Source organism: Epinephelus lanceolatus, chromosome 8, assembly GCF_041903045.1.
Source record: "Epinephelus lanceolatus isolate andai-2023 chromosome 8, ASM4190304v1, whole genome shotgun sequence".
In the NCBI taxonomy this organism is placed as follows: domain Eukaryota; kingdom Metazoa; phylum Chordata; class Actinopteri; order Perciformes; family Serranidae; genus Epinephelus; species Epinephelus lanceolatus.
Genome location: NC_135741.1, coordinates 8,087,222 through 8,101,049, shown reverse-complemented (window position 1 = coordinate 8,101,049; position 13,828 = coordinate 8,087,222). Strand labels below are relative to the sequence as shown.

At 40.9% G+C, this 13,828-nt stretch overlaps 1 protein-coding gene across 3 annotated transcripts in view; it reads left to right on the top strand.

Annotated features, from left to right (window-relative positions):
• plekhg5b (pleckstrin homology domain containing, family G (with RhoGef domain) member 5b) overlaps window positions 1-12,941 on the top strand; it is a 114,213-nt gene extending 101,272 nt beyond the window's left edge. For all 3 annotated transcript variants that reach the window (XM_033629263.2, XM_033629268.2, XM_033629270.2), the window contains 13 exons: window positions 30-221; window positions 2,659-2,829; window positions 5,009-5,104; window positions 5,363-5,563; window positions 5,827-5,937; window positions 6,053-6,202; window positions 6,548-6,685; window positions 6,796-6,915; window positions 7,093-7,225; window positions 7,398-7,513; window positions 7,619-7,776; window positions 8,102-9,154; window positions 11,377-12,941. In XM_033629263.2, the coding sequence (XP_033485154.1) occupies window positions 30-221; window positions 2,659-2,829; window positions 5,009-5,104; window positions 5,363-5,563; window positions 5,827-5,937; window positions 6,053-6,202; window positions 6,548-6,685; window positions 6,796-6,915; window positions 7,093-7,225; window positions 7,398-7,513; window positions 7,619-7,776; window positions 8,102-9,154; window positions 11,377-11,386 (2,649 nt within the window). In that variant the 3' untranslated portion in view covers window positions 11,387-12,941. The remainder of the gene's footprint in view (window positions 1-29; window positions 222-2,658; window positions 2,830-5,008; window positions 5,105-5,362; window positions 5,564-5,826; window positions 5,938-6,052; window positions 6,203-6,547; window positions 6,686-6,795; window positions 6,916-7,092; window positions 7,226-7,397; window positions 7,514-7,618; window positions 7,777-8,101; window positions 9,155-11,376) is intronic.
• Window positions 12,942-13,828: the final 887 nt, after the last annotated feature.

The following is a 13,828-nucleotide window of genomic DNA, read 5'->3' as shown; positions in this document are numbered from 1 at the left end:
GTGTAAATGTTTGTGTCTCTGTCGTGCAGGGACAGGCTCGAAGGAGGAAGAACATGACAGAGTTCCTGGGAGAGACGAATATTCCTACCCCGGATGCTCTGGGACAAATCGGCGGCTCGCTGCCAGGCATCGGGGCCGGTCCCGACAGCTGGAAGAACCGCGCCGCCAGCCGCTTCAGTGGCTTCTTCAGCTCCAACGCCGGAGCGGGGCCCTTCGTCAAGGTAACACTGATCAGACAAAGCTCATCACATGAAACACAAGACAGCTGTTTTAGGCAAATTGGTGCATGTTCTCTCTGCTGTTAGCAGGAATTGTAAAAGCTGCAGGGGGTGAGTTTGTTTCCCAGATAGGTCCCAGATTAAAAAAAAAATCTTTAAAACCAAACAAAACAGTAGCGGCAGCAGTGGGAGGAGGTCAGGAGGTCAAATCCCCTGAGCTCTGGTGAGGTAATTTCCCTTCTCATGTTGGCGCACATGCTTTACTCTGGAAATGAGTAGGTGGAGGAAGAGCCTCACTCAGTTCTACTGAGTTTTATTTTAAAAATTCCCAAAAGAAAGATTAAGTGAGTAATTCGTCATCGTGGGAAATATGCTTATTTGTTTATTTTACAGGGAGTTAAAAGAGAAGATTGATACTTCTCTCCTCTGGCCAGCTGTAGTTTAGCTTAGCCGAGCAGAAAGACAGCAAGCCTGGCTCTGTCCAAAGGTGACAAAATTTATCAGTGGTTCCCAACTGGTCCAGCCACGGGGTCCAGATTCCTCCTCAGTCATTAGTTCAAGGTCCACGTAGTTTAATACATTCAGCGTCATACTTGTGTTTGGCCATGTCATCGCTAGTTTGCTGTCTGTTGGTCACTCACTCTACAGCAGGAAACGGCACTTCAAAATAAAAGCCCTATGCCAGAAATTCACTGTACTTAAAAATAAAGTGAGTTTTTTTACAAACTTGACATGTTTCAAAGTCACTTATGGTCCACCAGTTGGGAACTACTGATTTAATATAAAAGTAAAATCACCAAATCAGAGATGCCAAATTACAAAATTCTGTGCCAGTACTGATGTTTTAAATAACAGTTAAGCTGATAGCTGATACTTAGGGTTTTTTTCGTAGTTATTTATTAAAAATTTCCTTTAAAAAAAAAAAAAAAGTATGTCTAGATACAGGACTTCCCTCTGTTATCCTTCTGTTCCCTTATCCAATACACTTGTCTCACTCATTAGAAGTCTTTTCACTATATATAATATAATTCCCTCTCTAATATCTATTTTATATTGCTGTGAAAACATCAGCAAATTTCTCCTTCTAACAGCTGGATTTATTCAAGTTTCTCACCAAAAACTGCATTTTACAAGATCGCACTGAACACTTCATAATAATGTTATAATTAACTTTGCCCAATACTCACTTTTACTGCATAGAACTTGAACGCATCATAATGTAACTCTATGCAACCTCCATCAGCAGTTAGCTCCGGCCACCAGCTGCTAACAGCTAACGTTACCTAGCTCTCCTGCTGATTTTAACACAGATTCTTTGTTCACTTTGAAAAAAATTGGGCTGTTGATAGTGAGCTTATTGTGTCCTTTCGTCCTGATGGTGTTGCAGTTAAGATCTCTGTTCACCCCAGACACATTTTCTGTTGTCCCGGGGAAGACAGGACAGTTTTAGTCTCGAGCCCTGCTTTTTAGCCTGCGCAAATTGATGTGACATGGCGATAAACATCGGCCACTGCCATCCTTGAATGTCATCTTATTACAGTTGGCCGATGCCGAAGTCCGGCTGATGAGTCGATGCATCTCTACCCAAAAAAAGCTCAATAAGCTAATTTCTTAAACTTCTATTTCTTCCTTCATGTAAAACCTGTAAATACTGTTCGTTTATAAAGTCATTTAAAATGTCAAAAACGTTCCTTTAACTCTTGTATCAGAGGTTTTCAGCAACAATAAGAAACGTCCTAATAAAGCACACACCCACACACACACGCTCCCATTGTATCTCCCCTCCTGAGGTCACACTCTGCACAGTAGCAGATGTCAGATAGAGACAGTATCTGTCAGTCACCTGTCACTGCCCGTCTCATCTCTATTCACCCTTAGTGTCCCCCCTTCACCCCTTCAGGGCCAGAGATCCTTCACCAGGACCTGGACCTCTTGCACTCTGCATATTGTAGAGATCGACCACTGTCAGTCTCCACTTTCACTGACTCTGAAAAGAAGTGCTAACCTATGATCACTTTACTCTGAAATCTGTTGTACATTTCTTTCAATCAGTGGACGTAGAGCAGTGTCTTTCTCAAAAGGTTTCATGAACCATAAACCAGTGGTCCATCTCCCCCTCCACGCTGTAGCTTTTGCCCACACTCCCTCGTGCTCTATTGTTAAAGTGGTCTCAATGCACAGAGCTCATTTTCATAACTACATAAGGCCCGCCAGACAGAACAAAGGCCTGAATAGCAGCTCCTGTTGGATTTAAGAATTAAGGCGCCAGTACGGGCAGGATTTATATGCTAATGCCTGGACTCATCTTTACTTACAGTTTGATTGTAACAATAAATCAAACACAAAGGACAGACATGGACAGTTAGTTTCGCATCTCATCTCGCTGTCTCGCCGTTAACCTTGTTCAAACTAATTAGGCTTGTTTTTTGTCTCATCGCAGGAGGTGGACCGTCTGGAGCAGCTCCAGAGCAAGCTCCACTCCTACACGTTGTTCGGGCTGCCCAAGGTGCCGCGGCAGCTCTCCTTCCACCAGGACTCTTGGGAGGAGGAGGAGGAGGAGACCAACCTGGCCCTGGAGGACAGTTGGCAGATGCTACTGGACAACTCAGAGGTACGGCACACACAGGCAGCGGGGTGTGGGCGATAGAGAGCATATGCACAGACTGTAAACCAAAATATAATGCAAAGTAATTAAGCCAAAATTAGAAACAAAATTAAGTCAACATGTTATTTGATGTATGAAACTTGTGTGGATGAGGACAAACAGCAACGAGCTCCAGATTGAAATGAAAAAGCATTTTCAAGGAATACAGTTTAGGGACTGTAAGAAAATTACTTGTGTTTATCGCAACTTATGTCCGAAAGACAACTAAATCACTTTCTGTTTTCCTGAGAGTTTAGCAGCGGGACTATTTTTCTTTGGCTGAGTAGACTTTCCACAGTAAGCTTTTCAACAGTCCACCATTTCCGCTACTGATAATCTGGGGATAGCTGCCGATAGGTATCGGGAAGAACAATAGCCCCGTTTCCACCAAGCAGTACGGTACGTTAGAATTCAGTTGGGTACGCTTTTTTCCTGTTTCCACTGTGTAAAGTTGTGGATGGTACCAGTGGAACCGTCCCGTACCGTCTCCATGTTTGGTCCCCCCTCTGTTGGGGTACCTAGCACACAGATCTGGTACTAAAAGGTGGAGCTGTGAACGCTGCAGTCCGATTGGTCAGTAGAGGACGGTCACTCTGCTCAGGGCTGAGTTGTGTCTGGTTTTGAGGCTCATGTAACCACTGTTCATACTGTGGAGAGTTTTATTAGTAAACTATAACTATAAAATGATTTTTGCTGCCTCTCACAGCAGCTGGAGTCTGAGAAAAATAATTCACTGGGCCGACTGCCGGCAACTTTTAAGATGGAATGTTAACTTGTAGTGTTACTCAGTGTATGAGCTGAGGACGTGAATCCAGGTGCTATCCTCTTCCTGTTTTGGATACACAGTTGTTGACGCACTTCCTTTGTGCTGTAAATTAAGCCTTAATTTTTTTCCACGAGATCATACCTGGTTGGAGACAGAATTGCATCATGACAGTGAAGCTTTTAGGGAACCAGTCTAAACACTGATAGTGTCATTATTCTAAAGCCAATACATTGTGCGGACAACGTTTATGTCATGATGATAAGTTGAAGCAAAAAATGTATTTGGACCTTTCCTTTTGGCCAAGAAAAAACTGCAGTCCTCCCCCAAATATCTATCTGTCTTTATATAAATATTATATAATATATATATATATATATATATATATATATATTTTAATCCTTTTTTTGTGCAAAAGAAAATTAAAAATAGAAATCTGTGGTGAGAACTAAATTATAGGATCCTCTCCACTCCCCCTCACCCTTCCCTTCCCTGGCTCCTCTCCCTCACTAATAATTTTCATACAGTCCCTTATAAGTGATTGACAAACACTCTCTGGTATCTAATTACCTACAGTACATACATACCGGCATCCAGCTTCCTGGAACGTGTCTGACTTTCACTTCCCTATCATTCGTCTTTGTCACACCTGCCCCGGTGCCCGTTTTCCCAGAAGGATGCTAACACAGCGATTACGCTGCTGTCAGGAACCGCACATGCCTTCAGTATATAAAAGATAACACCCATCACTCACTGTCTCTGGCCTCCACCTGTTAACGTGTACATGACTCATCAGAGCAGCAGTATCACCGCTCAGCTGCTCCTCATACTGCATGTTCATTTGTTACGTAAGACAATTTACCGACTTCACGGCTGTGTGTTGTCCAGTAAATCAGTTGGTGATGTGACTGGAAAATATCAGGACAATTATCCTGGTGTTTGAGAACACAGAACAATGAGTGGATGGTTTTATTTACATGATACACCCCTCTGAGCAGGAAACACAGACACTAATCAACAATATTGACTTATACAGATATGAACAGCAAACATATAAACAATGGAAATTAAATAGATATATACACCCAGCCTTACTTGCATATACGCAATATCAAACAAATATAACTCAAACAAGGGCAGCCAAGGACTGAGAGAGACACCCTGTGTGGAGTTTGCATGTTCTCCCTGTGTCAGCGTGGGTTTCCTCCAGGTGCTCCAGCTTCCTCCCACAGTCCAAAGACATGCAGGTTAATTGGTGACTCTAAATTGTCCGTAGGTGTGAATGTGAGTGTGATTACCAGCTACAGAAAATAAATGTTGTGACATAATAATTGAACGTTGGAATATAATTGTTATATTTAACAATATGATTTGTGTTTGCAGACACTGACAAGGCGGCAGTTCCACCAGCAGGAGGCGATATGGGAGCTGCTGCAGACGGAGGCGACTTACATAAAGAAACTCAGAGTCATCACTGATGTAAGTGCAAAGAGAACTACTGTAAAGATCATGTGCTGATACAGCCGTGGCTGTTGTGTAAGATGAAGTGACTTCTGTACTGTGACAGATAAACACACAGTGAAGCTATTGTTAAAGTCTAAAAATACACAGCGGCCTTTATCACTAATCCGTGAGCCACAGAAAGAGTTGTAACCTGTGCTGTGTTAAGTGATAACCTTATGTCAGCGTAGTGTCTTAGAAATATTAACTCATGTTCTCATGTGTCGCCCTGTGCAGCTGTTCCTGTGCGGGCTGCTGAACCTGCAGGAGAGCGGCCTGCTGACGGAGGTGGAGCCCGCCAAGCTGTTCAGTAACATCCAGGAGATCGTCCGCCTCCACACGTCACTGTGGAACCAGGTCATGCTGCCTGTCCTGGAGAAGGCCAGGCAGGCCCGGGCTCTGCTCGACCCCACTGACCTCCACCACGGCTTCAGGACGGTCAGTAGTACCCCACTGTGAATATATTCCAGTATTTCCATGGATACCACACAGAAAGGGTTGATTTGTTTGAGTTCGACCACGTCTGTCTTTATTAACCATCTGACTGAAGGTCACAGAAGTGATTTTCATATTTCTTTCACACTCTGTTTATATCATTCAACCATCTGCAGTGTTGACTTGAGACTGCGGCAGGAGTAAATATGTTTTCCCTGATGAGTAATATCTCTGACGCATGTCTCTGTTTATGCGTGTGTGTTCAGTTTGGCTCCAGGTTCCAGCCCTACATCCGTTACTGCATGGAGGAGGAGGGCTGCATGGAGAACATGCGCACGCTTCTCAGGGACAATGAGCTCTTCAGGACCTACGTCACGGTCAGTCTCGCCTTAAAGCTGATCCCAGACACCTACAGTACGCTCCCTGTCAGCGGTCTTCGTATTCCTGGCTCGTTAAATGTTTGATTTCCTGTTTTTGTCTGCCTCTGTTCAGTGGGGAGAAACACACAAGCAGTGTAACCGTCTGAAGCTGGCCGACATGTTGGCAAAGCCGCACCAGAGACTGACCAAATATCCACTCCTACTGAAGAGTGTTCTCAAGAAGACGGACGAGCCGTCAGCCCGGGACATTGTCAACAGCATGGTGAGGACAGTCATGGAATGTAACTGCAGACATTTAATCAAGTGCCTCAAATTTGTACTTGAGTATTTCCATTTTGTTCCTCTTCGCTGCATTTCATAAGAAAATATTGTACTTTGTATGCCATTATATTTATTTGACAGCTTCAGTTACTGAACAAATTCAGATGTTTGCATACAAAACATTTGCTGCTTTTCCTTTTACAGCTTTTCTCTTTATATATTCAGTATTTTCAGCTTTTACAAAACAGGAATTGAAAAGAGGAATTTCAAGAGAAGCTAAGGTAGATATATCACATGCTGCTTTTCTAATTAACACTGACTGTATTTCTGTGTTTTGCTCCTAAAGGTCGCCGCAGTCGAGGGCTTCATCAACAGCGTGGAGTCCCAGATGCGACAGCGTCAGGAACAACAGAAGCTGGCCACCATCTCCGCCCGTATAGACTCGTACGAAGCTGTAGAGGGCAGCAGTGAAGAGGTGGAGAAGGTAAGGAGTGATTGTTGGCAGAGCTTTCCCACATCTTCTTTAAAGAAAAGCCGTCAGATATGAGACTTGTTTGAAGATTCAGCCTCATGCTTTTGTCTTTACGCCACCAGATTCTCAAGGAGTACAACCGCTTCGACCTCATGGCTCCCATGAGAGGAATATCACCAGAGGAGACTCGACAGCTGCATCTGGAGGGAGCGCTGAGGATGAAAGAGGGCAAAGACAGTAGGGTAAGAGTGACTCACATGACGGCTTGTAAACACACGATGAGCTCCTCTTATCTTTAAACTCAACATCTGGCTTCTCACGTTGGCCTCGCAGCCACATCACGTTTCACATAAAATGGTTGACCTATAGAATAGAGACGTGTTTCTGTCTGAGCTGAGACGAGTTTATCTCCTCTGTAGATGGATGTCTACTGTGTCCTGTTCACCGACCTGCTGCTAATTACAAAGCCAGTGAAGAGAGTGGAGAAAGTCAAAATCATCCGGCAGCCGCTCCTCATTCACAACGTCGTCTGTAAGGAGCTCAAAGACCCTGGTGAGTGCTCAGATGAACACTGTGAGGCAAATAATGATCATTTTCATACTCAAGACACACTTTTAATATAAAAAATATGGGCAAATGCGATGTGTTTAATTTTGTCTGCTGGATTTAGGAATTTATAACCAACAAACAGTCAAGATTTTTTTGTGCCTTCTTGTCTCTGCAGGCTCATTCATCCTCATCTACCTCAACGAGTTCAAGAGTGCAGTGGCAGCCTACACTTTCCAAGCCAACAGCGCCGCCCAGGGGCGAAGCTGGATCGATGCAATCTGCAACGTCCAGGTTGGAGAGCCGGTTCATGTCTTACTAAATGTTTAACACCTGGAGCTGGGAGACAGAATAATGTAGTTTATAAACTTAACGTGGCTGTGTTTAATTACCCTGCAGAACCAGCTCCAGAGGCTTCGCACCGAGGAGGTCCTCCGACAGCAGAACAGTCTGAAGACATGCACGGAGGGTGACGAGGAAGAGGAGGAGGAAGATGAGAGTAGCAACTCCACCACAAGTTCTCCATGCCTGAGGCACAAAGAGCAGCAGAACTCAAGGTAACACAGAGAATAACTCAACTGTGATAAAATACTGCTGCCTGGTACTGTAGATGTAGTTTCATTATTTAAACATATAAAGATTCAAACAAATAAAGAGATAGATTCAATAGTTTAACATAAAATTACACAGTAGTAGTTTTAGTAGAAATAGTAGTTAAAGTTTTTTGTATTGAATTATTTGTAGTTCTTGTAATGTAAATATTTTTAGTAGTTGTAGTAAAACTTTTTGTAGTAGAAGTATTGTATAGAAGTATAAAGTGACGGTAGTTGTAGAAGTATTAAGCCTAACGATCCAATTAACCAACCAAACATCTCCTTTCAGTCAATCCGATGGATCCACTGAGACCCTGTCGGTGATGGAAATTGATGAAGCAAGCGAGCCTCCTTCCCCCAACATGAACCTCGAGGGAACCAGTAAAAAAGACTCTGATCTGACTCCTCTGTCTGAGACATTTGAGGTCGAGCAGTCTCAGTCCACGAGCCCCCACAGGATTCACTCCAGTGTTTACTCCGAGCAAGAACAGGGGACGGGGCCTGACGGCGAGGAACTGGACCCCCAGTGTCGCTCTCTCTCCATGGACAGCGCCTACGGTACCCTCTCCCCTGAATCCCTACTGAGAGAACTTCGGCAACAGCCTGGCCAGAGTGAAGGAGAGGAGACGGAGGAGGAAGAGGGAGACAGGGAGGTCGAGGAGGCGGAGCAGGAAGGGACAGAAATAGAGGAGGTAGAAGAAGAGCAGGAGGAAGAAGAGGAAGAGGAGGAGGATGCTGCTTCAGTGGGGTCCCAGCTGTCAGTAGTCCAGTCCTCTAAACCTCGACGGCGGCCTCATGTTCAGTCGCGTCTCCATTGCCTCCAGAGGCTGTCCAATCTGACCTTATCCCGCTCTGAGGACAATCTGCTGCAGCGCCTCCATGGTAAAACCCCCAACACACACTCACTCAGCTCTGAGGCGCAGGACCAATCACAGTGTAGAGACATGGACACGTCGCAGCTGGCACACAGTAGAAGTCTGACGGAGCTAGGCCAAAACTGCGTGGAGCTGTTTTCCAGTGACCTCGACCAGTCTGACGACTGCTTGAGTATGAGCACGCCCTCTGACAAACTTTGTGCCACCCTGAAGAGGGCGGAGGCCAGGCACAGCCAAATGGCGCTTGCTAGACCACGTGAGGGTAATGAGCCCCAAAGCAACAGGTCAGACGGGGAAGTGGCTCCATCTGCCTGCGTAGAAAGGAAAAACGATTCAACAGCCACAGGTGATTCAGGGGAAATGTCACCGAAGAAGAGGAAATCACCGGCACAGCACAAGAAGCTGACACTGGCTCAGCTCTATAGGATACGCACCACTCTTGTCCTCAACTCCACACTCACTGCATCGTAAGTAATACCTTCTGTGATTCCACTTTATAGGTGTATAGGCAGAAACAAGTCATAGGTTAAAATGTCACAAAAAGGGTCACTAAGAAATCATAGTATAGCATGTCGTCCAAAATCATGAAAAAAAGTCATAGTGTAGCATGTCGTCCAAAATCATGAAAAAAAGTCATAGTATAGCATGTCGTCCAAAATCATGAAAAAAAGTCATAGTATAGTATGTCGTCCAAAATCATGAAAAAAAGTCATAGTGTAGCATGTCGTCCAAAATCATGAAAAAAAGTCATAGTATAGCATGTCGTCCAAAATCATGAAAAAAAGTCATAGTGTAGCATGTCGTCCAAAATCATGAAAAAAGTCATAGTATAGCATGTCGTCCAAAATCATGAAAAAAAGTCATAGTATAGTATGTCGTCCAAAATCATGAAAAAAAACTCATAGTATAGTATGACCTCTAAATTCATGAAAAAAAGTCATAGTGTAGCATGTCGTCCAAAATCATGTAAAAAAAGACATAGTATAGCATGTCGTCCAAAATCATGTAAAAAAAGACATAGTATAGCATGTCGTCCAAAATCATGAAAAAAAGTCATAGTATAGCATGTCATCCAAAATCATGAAAAAAGTCATAGTATAGCATGTCGTCCAAAATCATGAAAAAAGTCATAGTATAGTATGTCGTCCAAAATCATGAAAAAAAGTCATGGTATAGTATGTCCTCTAAATTCATGAAAAAAAGTCATAGTGTAGCATGTCGTCCAAAATCATGTAAAAAAAGTCATAGTATAGCATGTCGTCCAAAATCATGAAAAAAGTCATAGTATAGCATGTCGTCCAAAATCATGAAAAAAGTCATAGTATAGTATGTCGTCCAAAATCATGAAAAAAAGTCATGGTATAGTATGTCCTCTAAATTCATGAAAAAAAGTCATAGTGTAGCATGTCGTCCAAAATCATGAAAAAAAGTCATAGTATAGCATGTCGTCCAAAATCATGTAAAAAAAGTCATAGTATAGCATGTCGTCCAAAATCATGAAAAAAAGTCATAGTATAGCATGTCGTCCAAAATCATGTAAAAAAAGTCATAGTATAGCATGTCGTCCAAAATCATGAAAAAAGTCATAGTATAGCATGTCGTCCAAAATCATGAAAAAAAGTCATAGTATAGTATGTCGTCCAAAATCATGAAAAAAAGTCATAGTATAGCATGTCGTCCAAAATCATGAAAAAAGTCATAGTATAGCATGTCGTCCAAAATCATGAAAAAAGTCATAGTATAGCATGTCGTCCAAAATCATGAAAAAAGTCATAGTATAGTATGTCCTCTAAATTCATGAAAAAAAGTCATAGTGTAGCATGTCGTCCAAAATCATGAAAAAAAGTCATAGTATAGCATGTCGTCCAAAATCATGTAAAAAAAGTCATAGTATAGCATGTCGTCCAAAATCATGAAAAAAAGTCATAGTATAGCATGTCGTCCAAAATCATGTAAAAAAAAGTCATAGTATAGCATGTCGTCCAAAATCATGAAAAAAGTCATAGTATAGCATGTCGTCCAAAATCATGAAAAAAAGTCATAGTATAGTATGTCGTCCAAAATCATGAAAAAAAGTCATAGTATAGCATGTCGTCCAAAATCATGAAAAAAGTCATAGTATAGCATGTCGTCCAAAATCATGAAAAAAAGTCATGGTATAGTATGTCCTCTAAATTCATGAAAAAAAGTCATAGTGTAGCATGTCGTCCAAAATCATGTAAAAAAAAGTCATAGTATAGCATGTCGTCCAAAATCATGAAAAAAAGTCATAGTATAGCATGTCGTCCAAAATCATGAAAAAAGTCATAGTATAGCATGTCGTCCAAAATCATGAAAAAAAGTCATAGTATAGCATGTCGTCCAAAATCATGTAAAAAAAGTCATAGTATAGCATGTCGTCCAAAATCATGAAAAAAAGTCATAGTATAGCATGTCGTCCAAAATCATGTAAAAAAAGTCATAGTATAGCATGTCGTCCAAAATCATGAAAAAAAGTCATAGTATAGTATGTCGTCCAAAATCATGAAAAAAGTCATGGTATAGTATGTCAAAACAAGGGTCACATAAAAAATGTCAAGATTTTAAACTATGCCTCTAATTTGCTTGAAATGATCTTAAATTTAATAGAAGCATTGTTTACTCTTGGGAGTGTGTGTATTAATGTTGTGTTTTATCTTCTTATTCGCAGGGAGGTATAATAACCACTCTTCCAACCAACTGATCAGTGGCACGTGGGCATAATGAGGAACAACACTTGTTTTGCTTTGATGGACTGAATTTCTTGAGACACAAATGCACTCTCTCTCTTGCTGCCCTCTCCCTTCTGTTTGCTTTTTTGGACACAGATCGTACCATTTTTGCATTTTGGACATTTCTTTCTTTGCTGTTGCATTGGTTTCCGAATTTCTCGAGTGGAAGGGAGAGGCAGAGAGACATTAACTGCTTGCACTTTGCAACGGAAGTAGCATTATAGGGGCTGGGACCTTAAGGTGGACTGGGGGAGTGTGCGACGGAGCTGAGGTGGAGCTGAATTCTCCATCTCCAGAGTCAACGAGGAGGGACACAATGTCTTGAAAATTCTCTCTACACGTGGCTAAAAAAAAAAAAACAGCACCTGGGATGTCCTCCTAATATTTATACTACTCCTGGTTTGCTTTAACAAAAGAAAAAAATGAAAATTGCACAGTTATCTATGTTAAGTAGAAGAATCACTAAGGAGTGAATTTACATTTACAGTCACACAATGAGTTTGTTTGTGTCTGCTCGTGTATAGGTGTGTGTGTGTGTGTGTGCGTTTGAATGAATGAATGATGAATGTCTTGTGTTTAAATGATAACATGGTCCTCGATTCCTGACTGAACCAAAACTGATCGCCATTTCCTGTGAATACGCTAACACAACCAAAGATGGAAGTGGCTCGCCAACAAAAAGTGCACCCAAAAGGTCCAATGCAGCGAATCATGTTTCAACACACAGATGGATTTCTTTCTTTATTGTTAATCTTGGTTGAACTAATGCCATTTGGTGTGTTGAACTAATGAGAGTTGAATTCCTGAAAAAAGAAGACTGAATATGACGTTTGGAGGAATTTCCTGCACTATATATATATCATGGCTTGAGTGTATGTTCAACTCTTGAGGCCTAAATGTATCAAAAACCACGCACACTAGTGCACAACAACGTGGTCATAGGACAAAGTAAAAAGAAGTCTAAACTTGAGTAATGCCTGTGTATGTTATTAGTGTACACTAATAAGAGATTGAACAAAAGGTTTGGGTTGGATATTCTGTAATGAGTGAATACATTAAACACAGTTTTGTTTCCCCCGGGAGATTTACTTAACATTCACACTGATGTTCAGCTTTTCAGATCAGTGACTTTTATAACATTATTCCAAACATCGCCCAAACCAAATAGGTTAACTCTGTTTACTTTTAGTTTTTTTTGTTTGTGTAATATTTATTATGCCTATGTTTTATATATAAGATATTGTTTATATTGTTTGCTTCCATGATTTGTACATTTTTTTGTTGATGTAGTCTTAATATTTTTTTTTCTTGCCAGGCATGAATGTGCTATGAACCAAAATCATGTGTTTCCTCTTTCAGGAATGACGTTAAAGTGTCTTACAGAATAAAAATGCTAAAATACTTTTATCCCTCTTTTAATGGTTTAATCCATTGTAATGGAGTGATTTGAGGGAACAGGCTGAATCTGAATGGCATTAAGCATTAAAACTACATGAACTGGTCATACTGCTTTCGTTTCTAGTGTTTTTAACGCAGACAGCAGGGGGGTGAAAGAATGTGTCTAGGGAGGTGAAGAGGAATTACACCACAGAGGTCATGACCATGTGTTTCAGTAATTCATTGCATCATCTTTTTTTATGTCATGATGATAAGCTGAACCTGTTGCTTCAGCTCTGATCAGCTGAGCGGTGAGTGGCCTCTTTCATGGCCTGTTTAACTTGAGTATTTTATTTATTTATTAATTATTAATTAATTTTATTGCCTCATGAAAAAGTAGATTGTAAAAAAAAATCAGAAACTCAACAGTGTGTTGTAAAAAAACACAAAAATGTCATAGCATATGATATACCATGACAGAAATCACAAAGACGTATATGTATTTAAAAGAAATTTATTGTATACTATGTCATAAAAAACAATGTATCAAAAACCATGAAAAAAAGTCATAGTATGTCATCCCAAATTATGAAAAAACATCATAGTATAGTATTATGTCCAAAATAATGAAAAAAAAGTCATAGAATAATATGTCGTCCAAAATCCTGAAAAAAAAGTCATGGTATAGTATGTCGTCCAAAATCATGAGAAAAGTCATAGTATAGTATGTCGTTCAAAATCATGACAAAAAACTCATAGTATGTCGTCCAAAATCATGAAAAAAATGCATAATATAGTATGTCGTCCAAAATCATGAAAAAAATGCATAGTCTAGTATAGTATGTCGTCCAAAATCATGAAAAAAATGCATAATATAGTATGTCGTCCAAAATCCTGAAAAAAATGCATAGTCTAGTATAGTATGTCGTCCAAAATCCTGAAAAAAAAGTCATGGTATAGTATGTCGTCCAAAATCATGAGAAAAGTCATAGTATAGTATGTCGTTCAAAATCA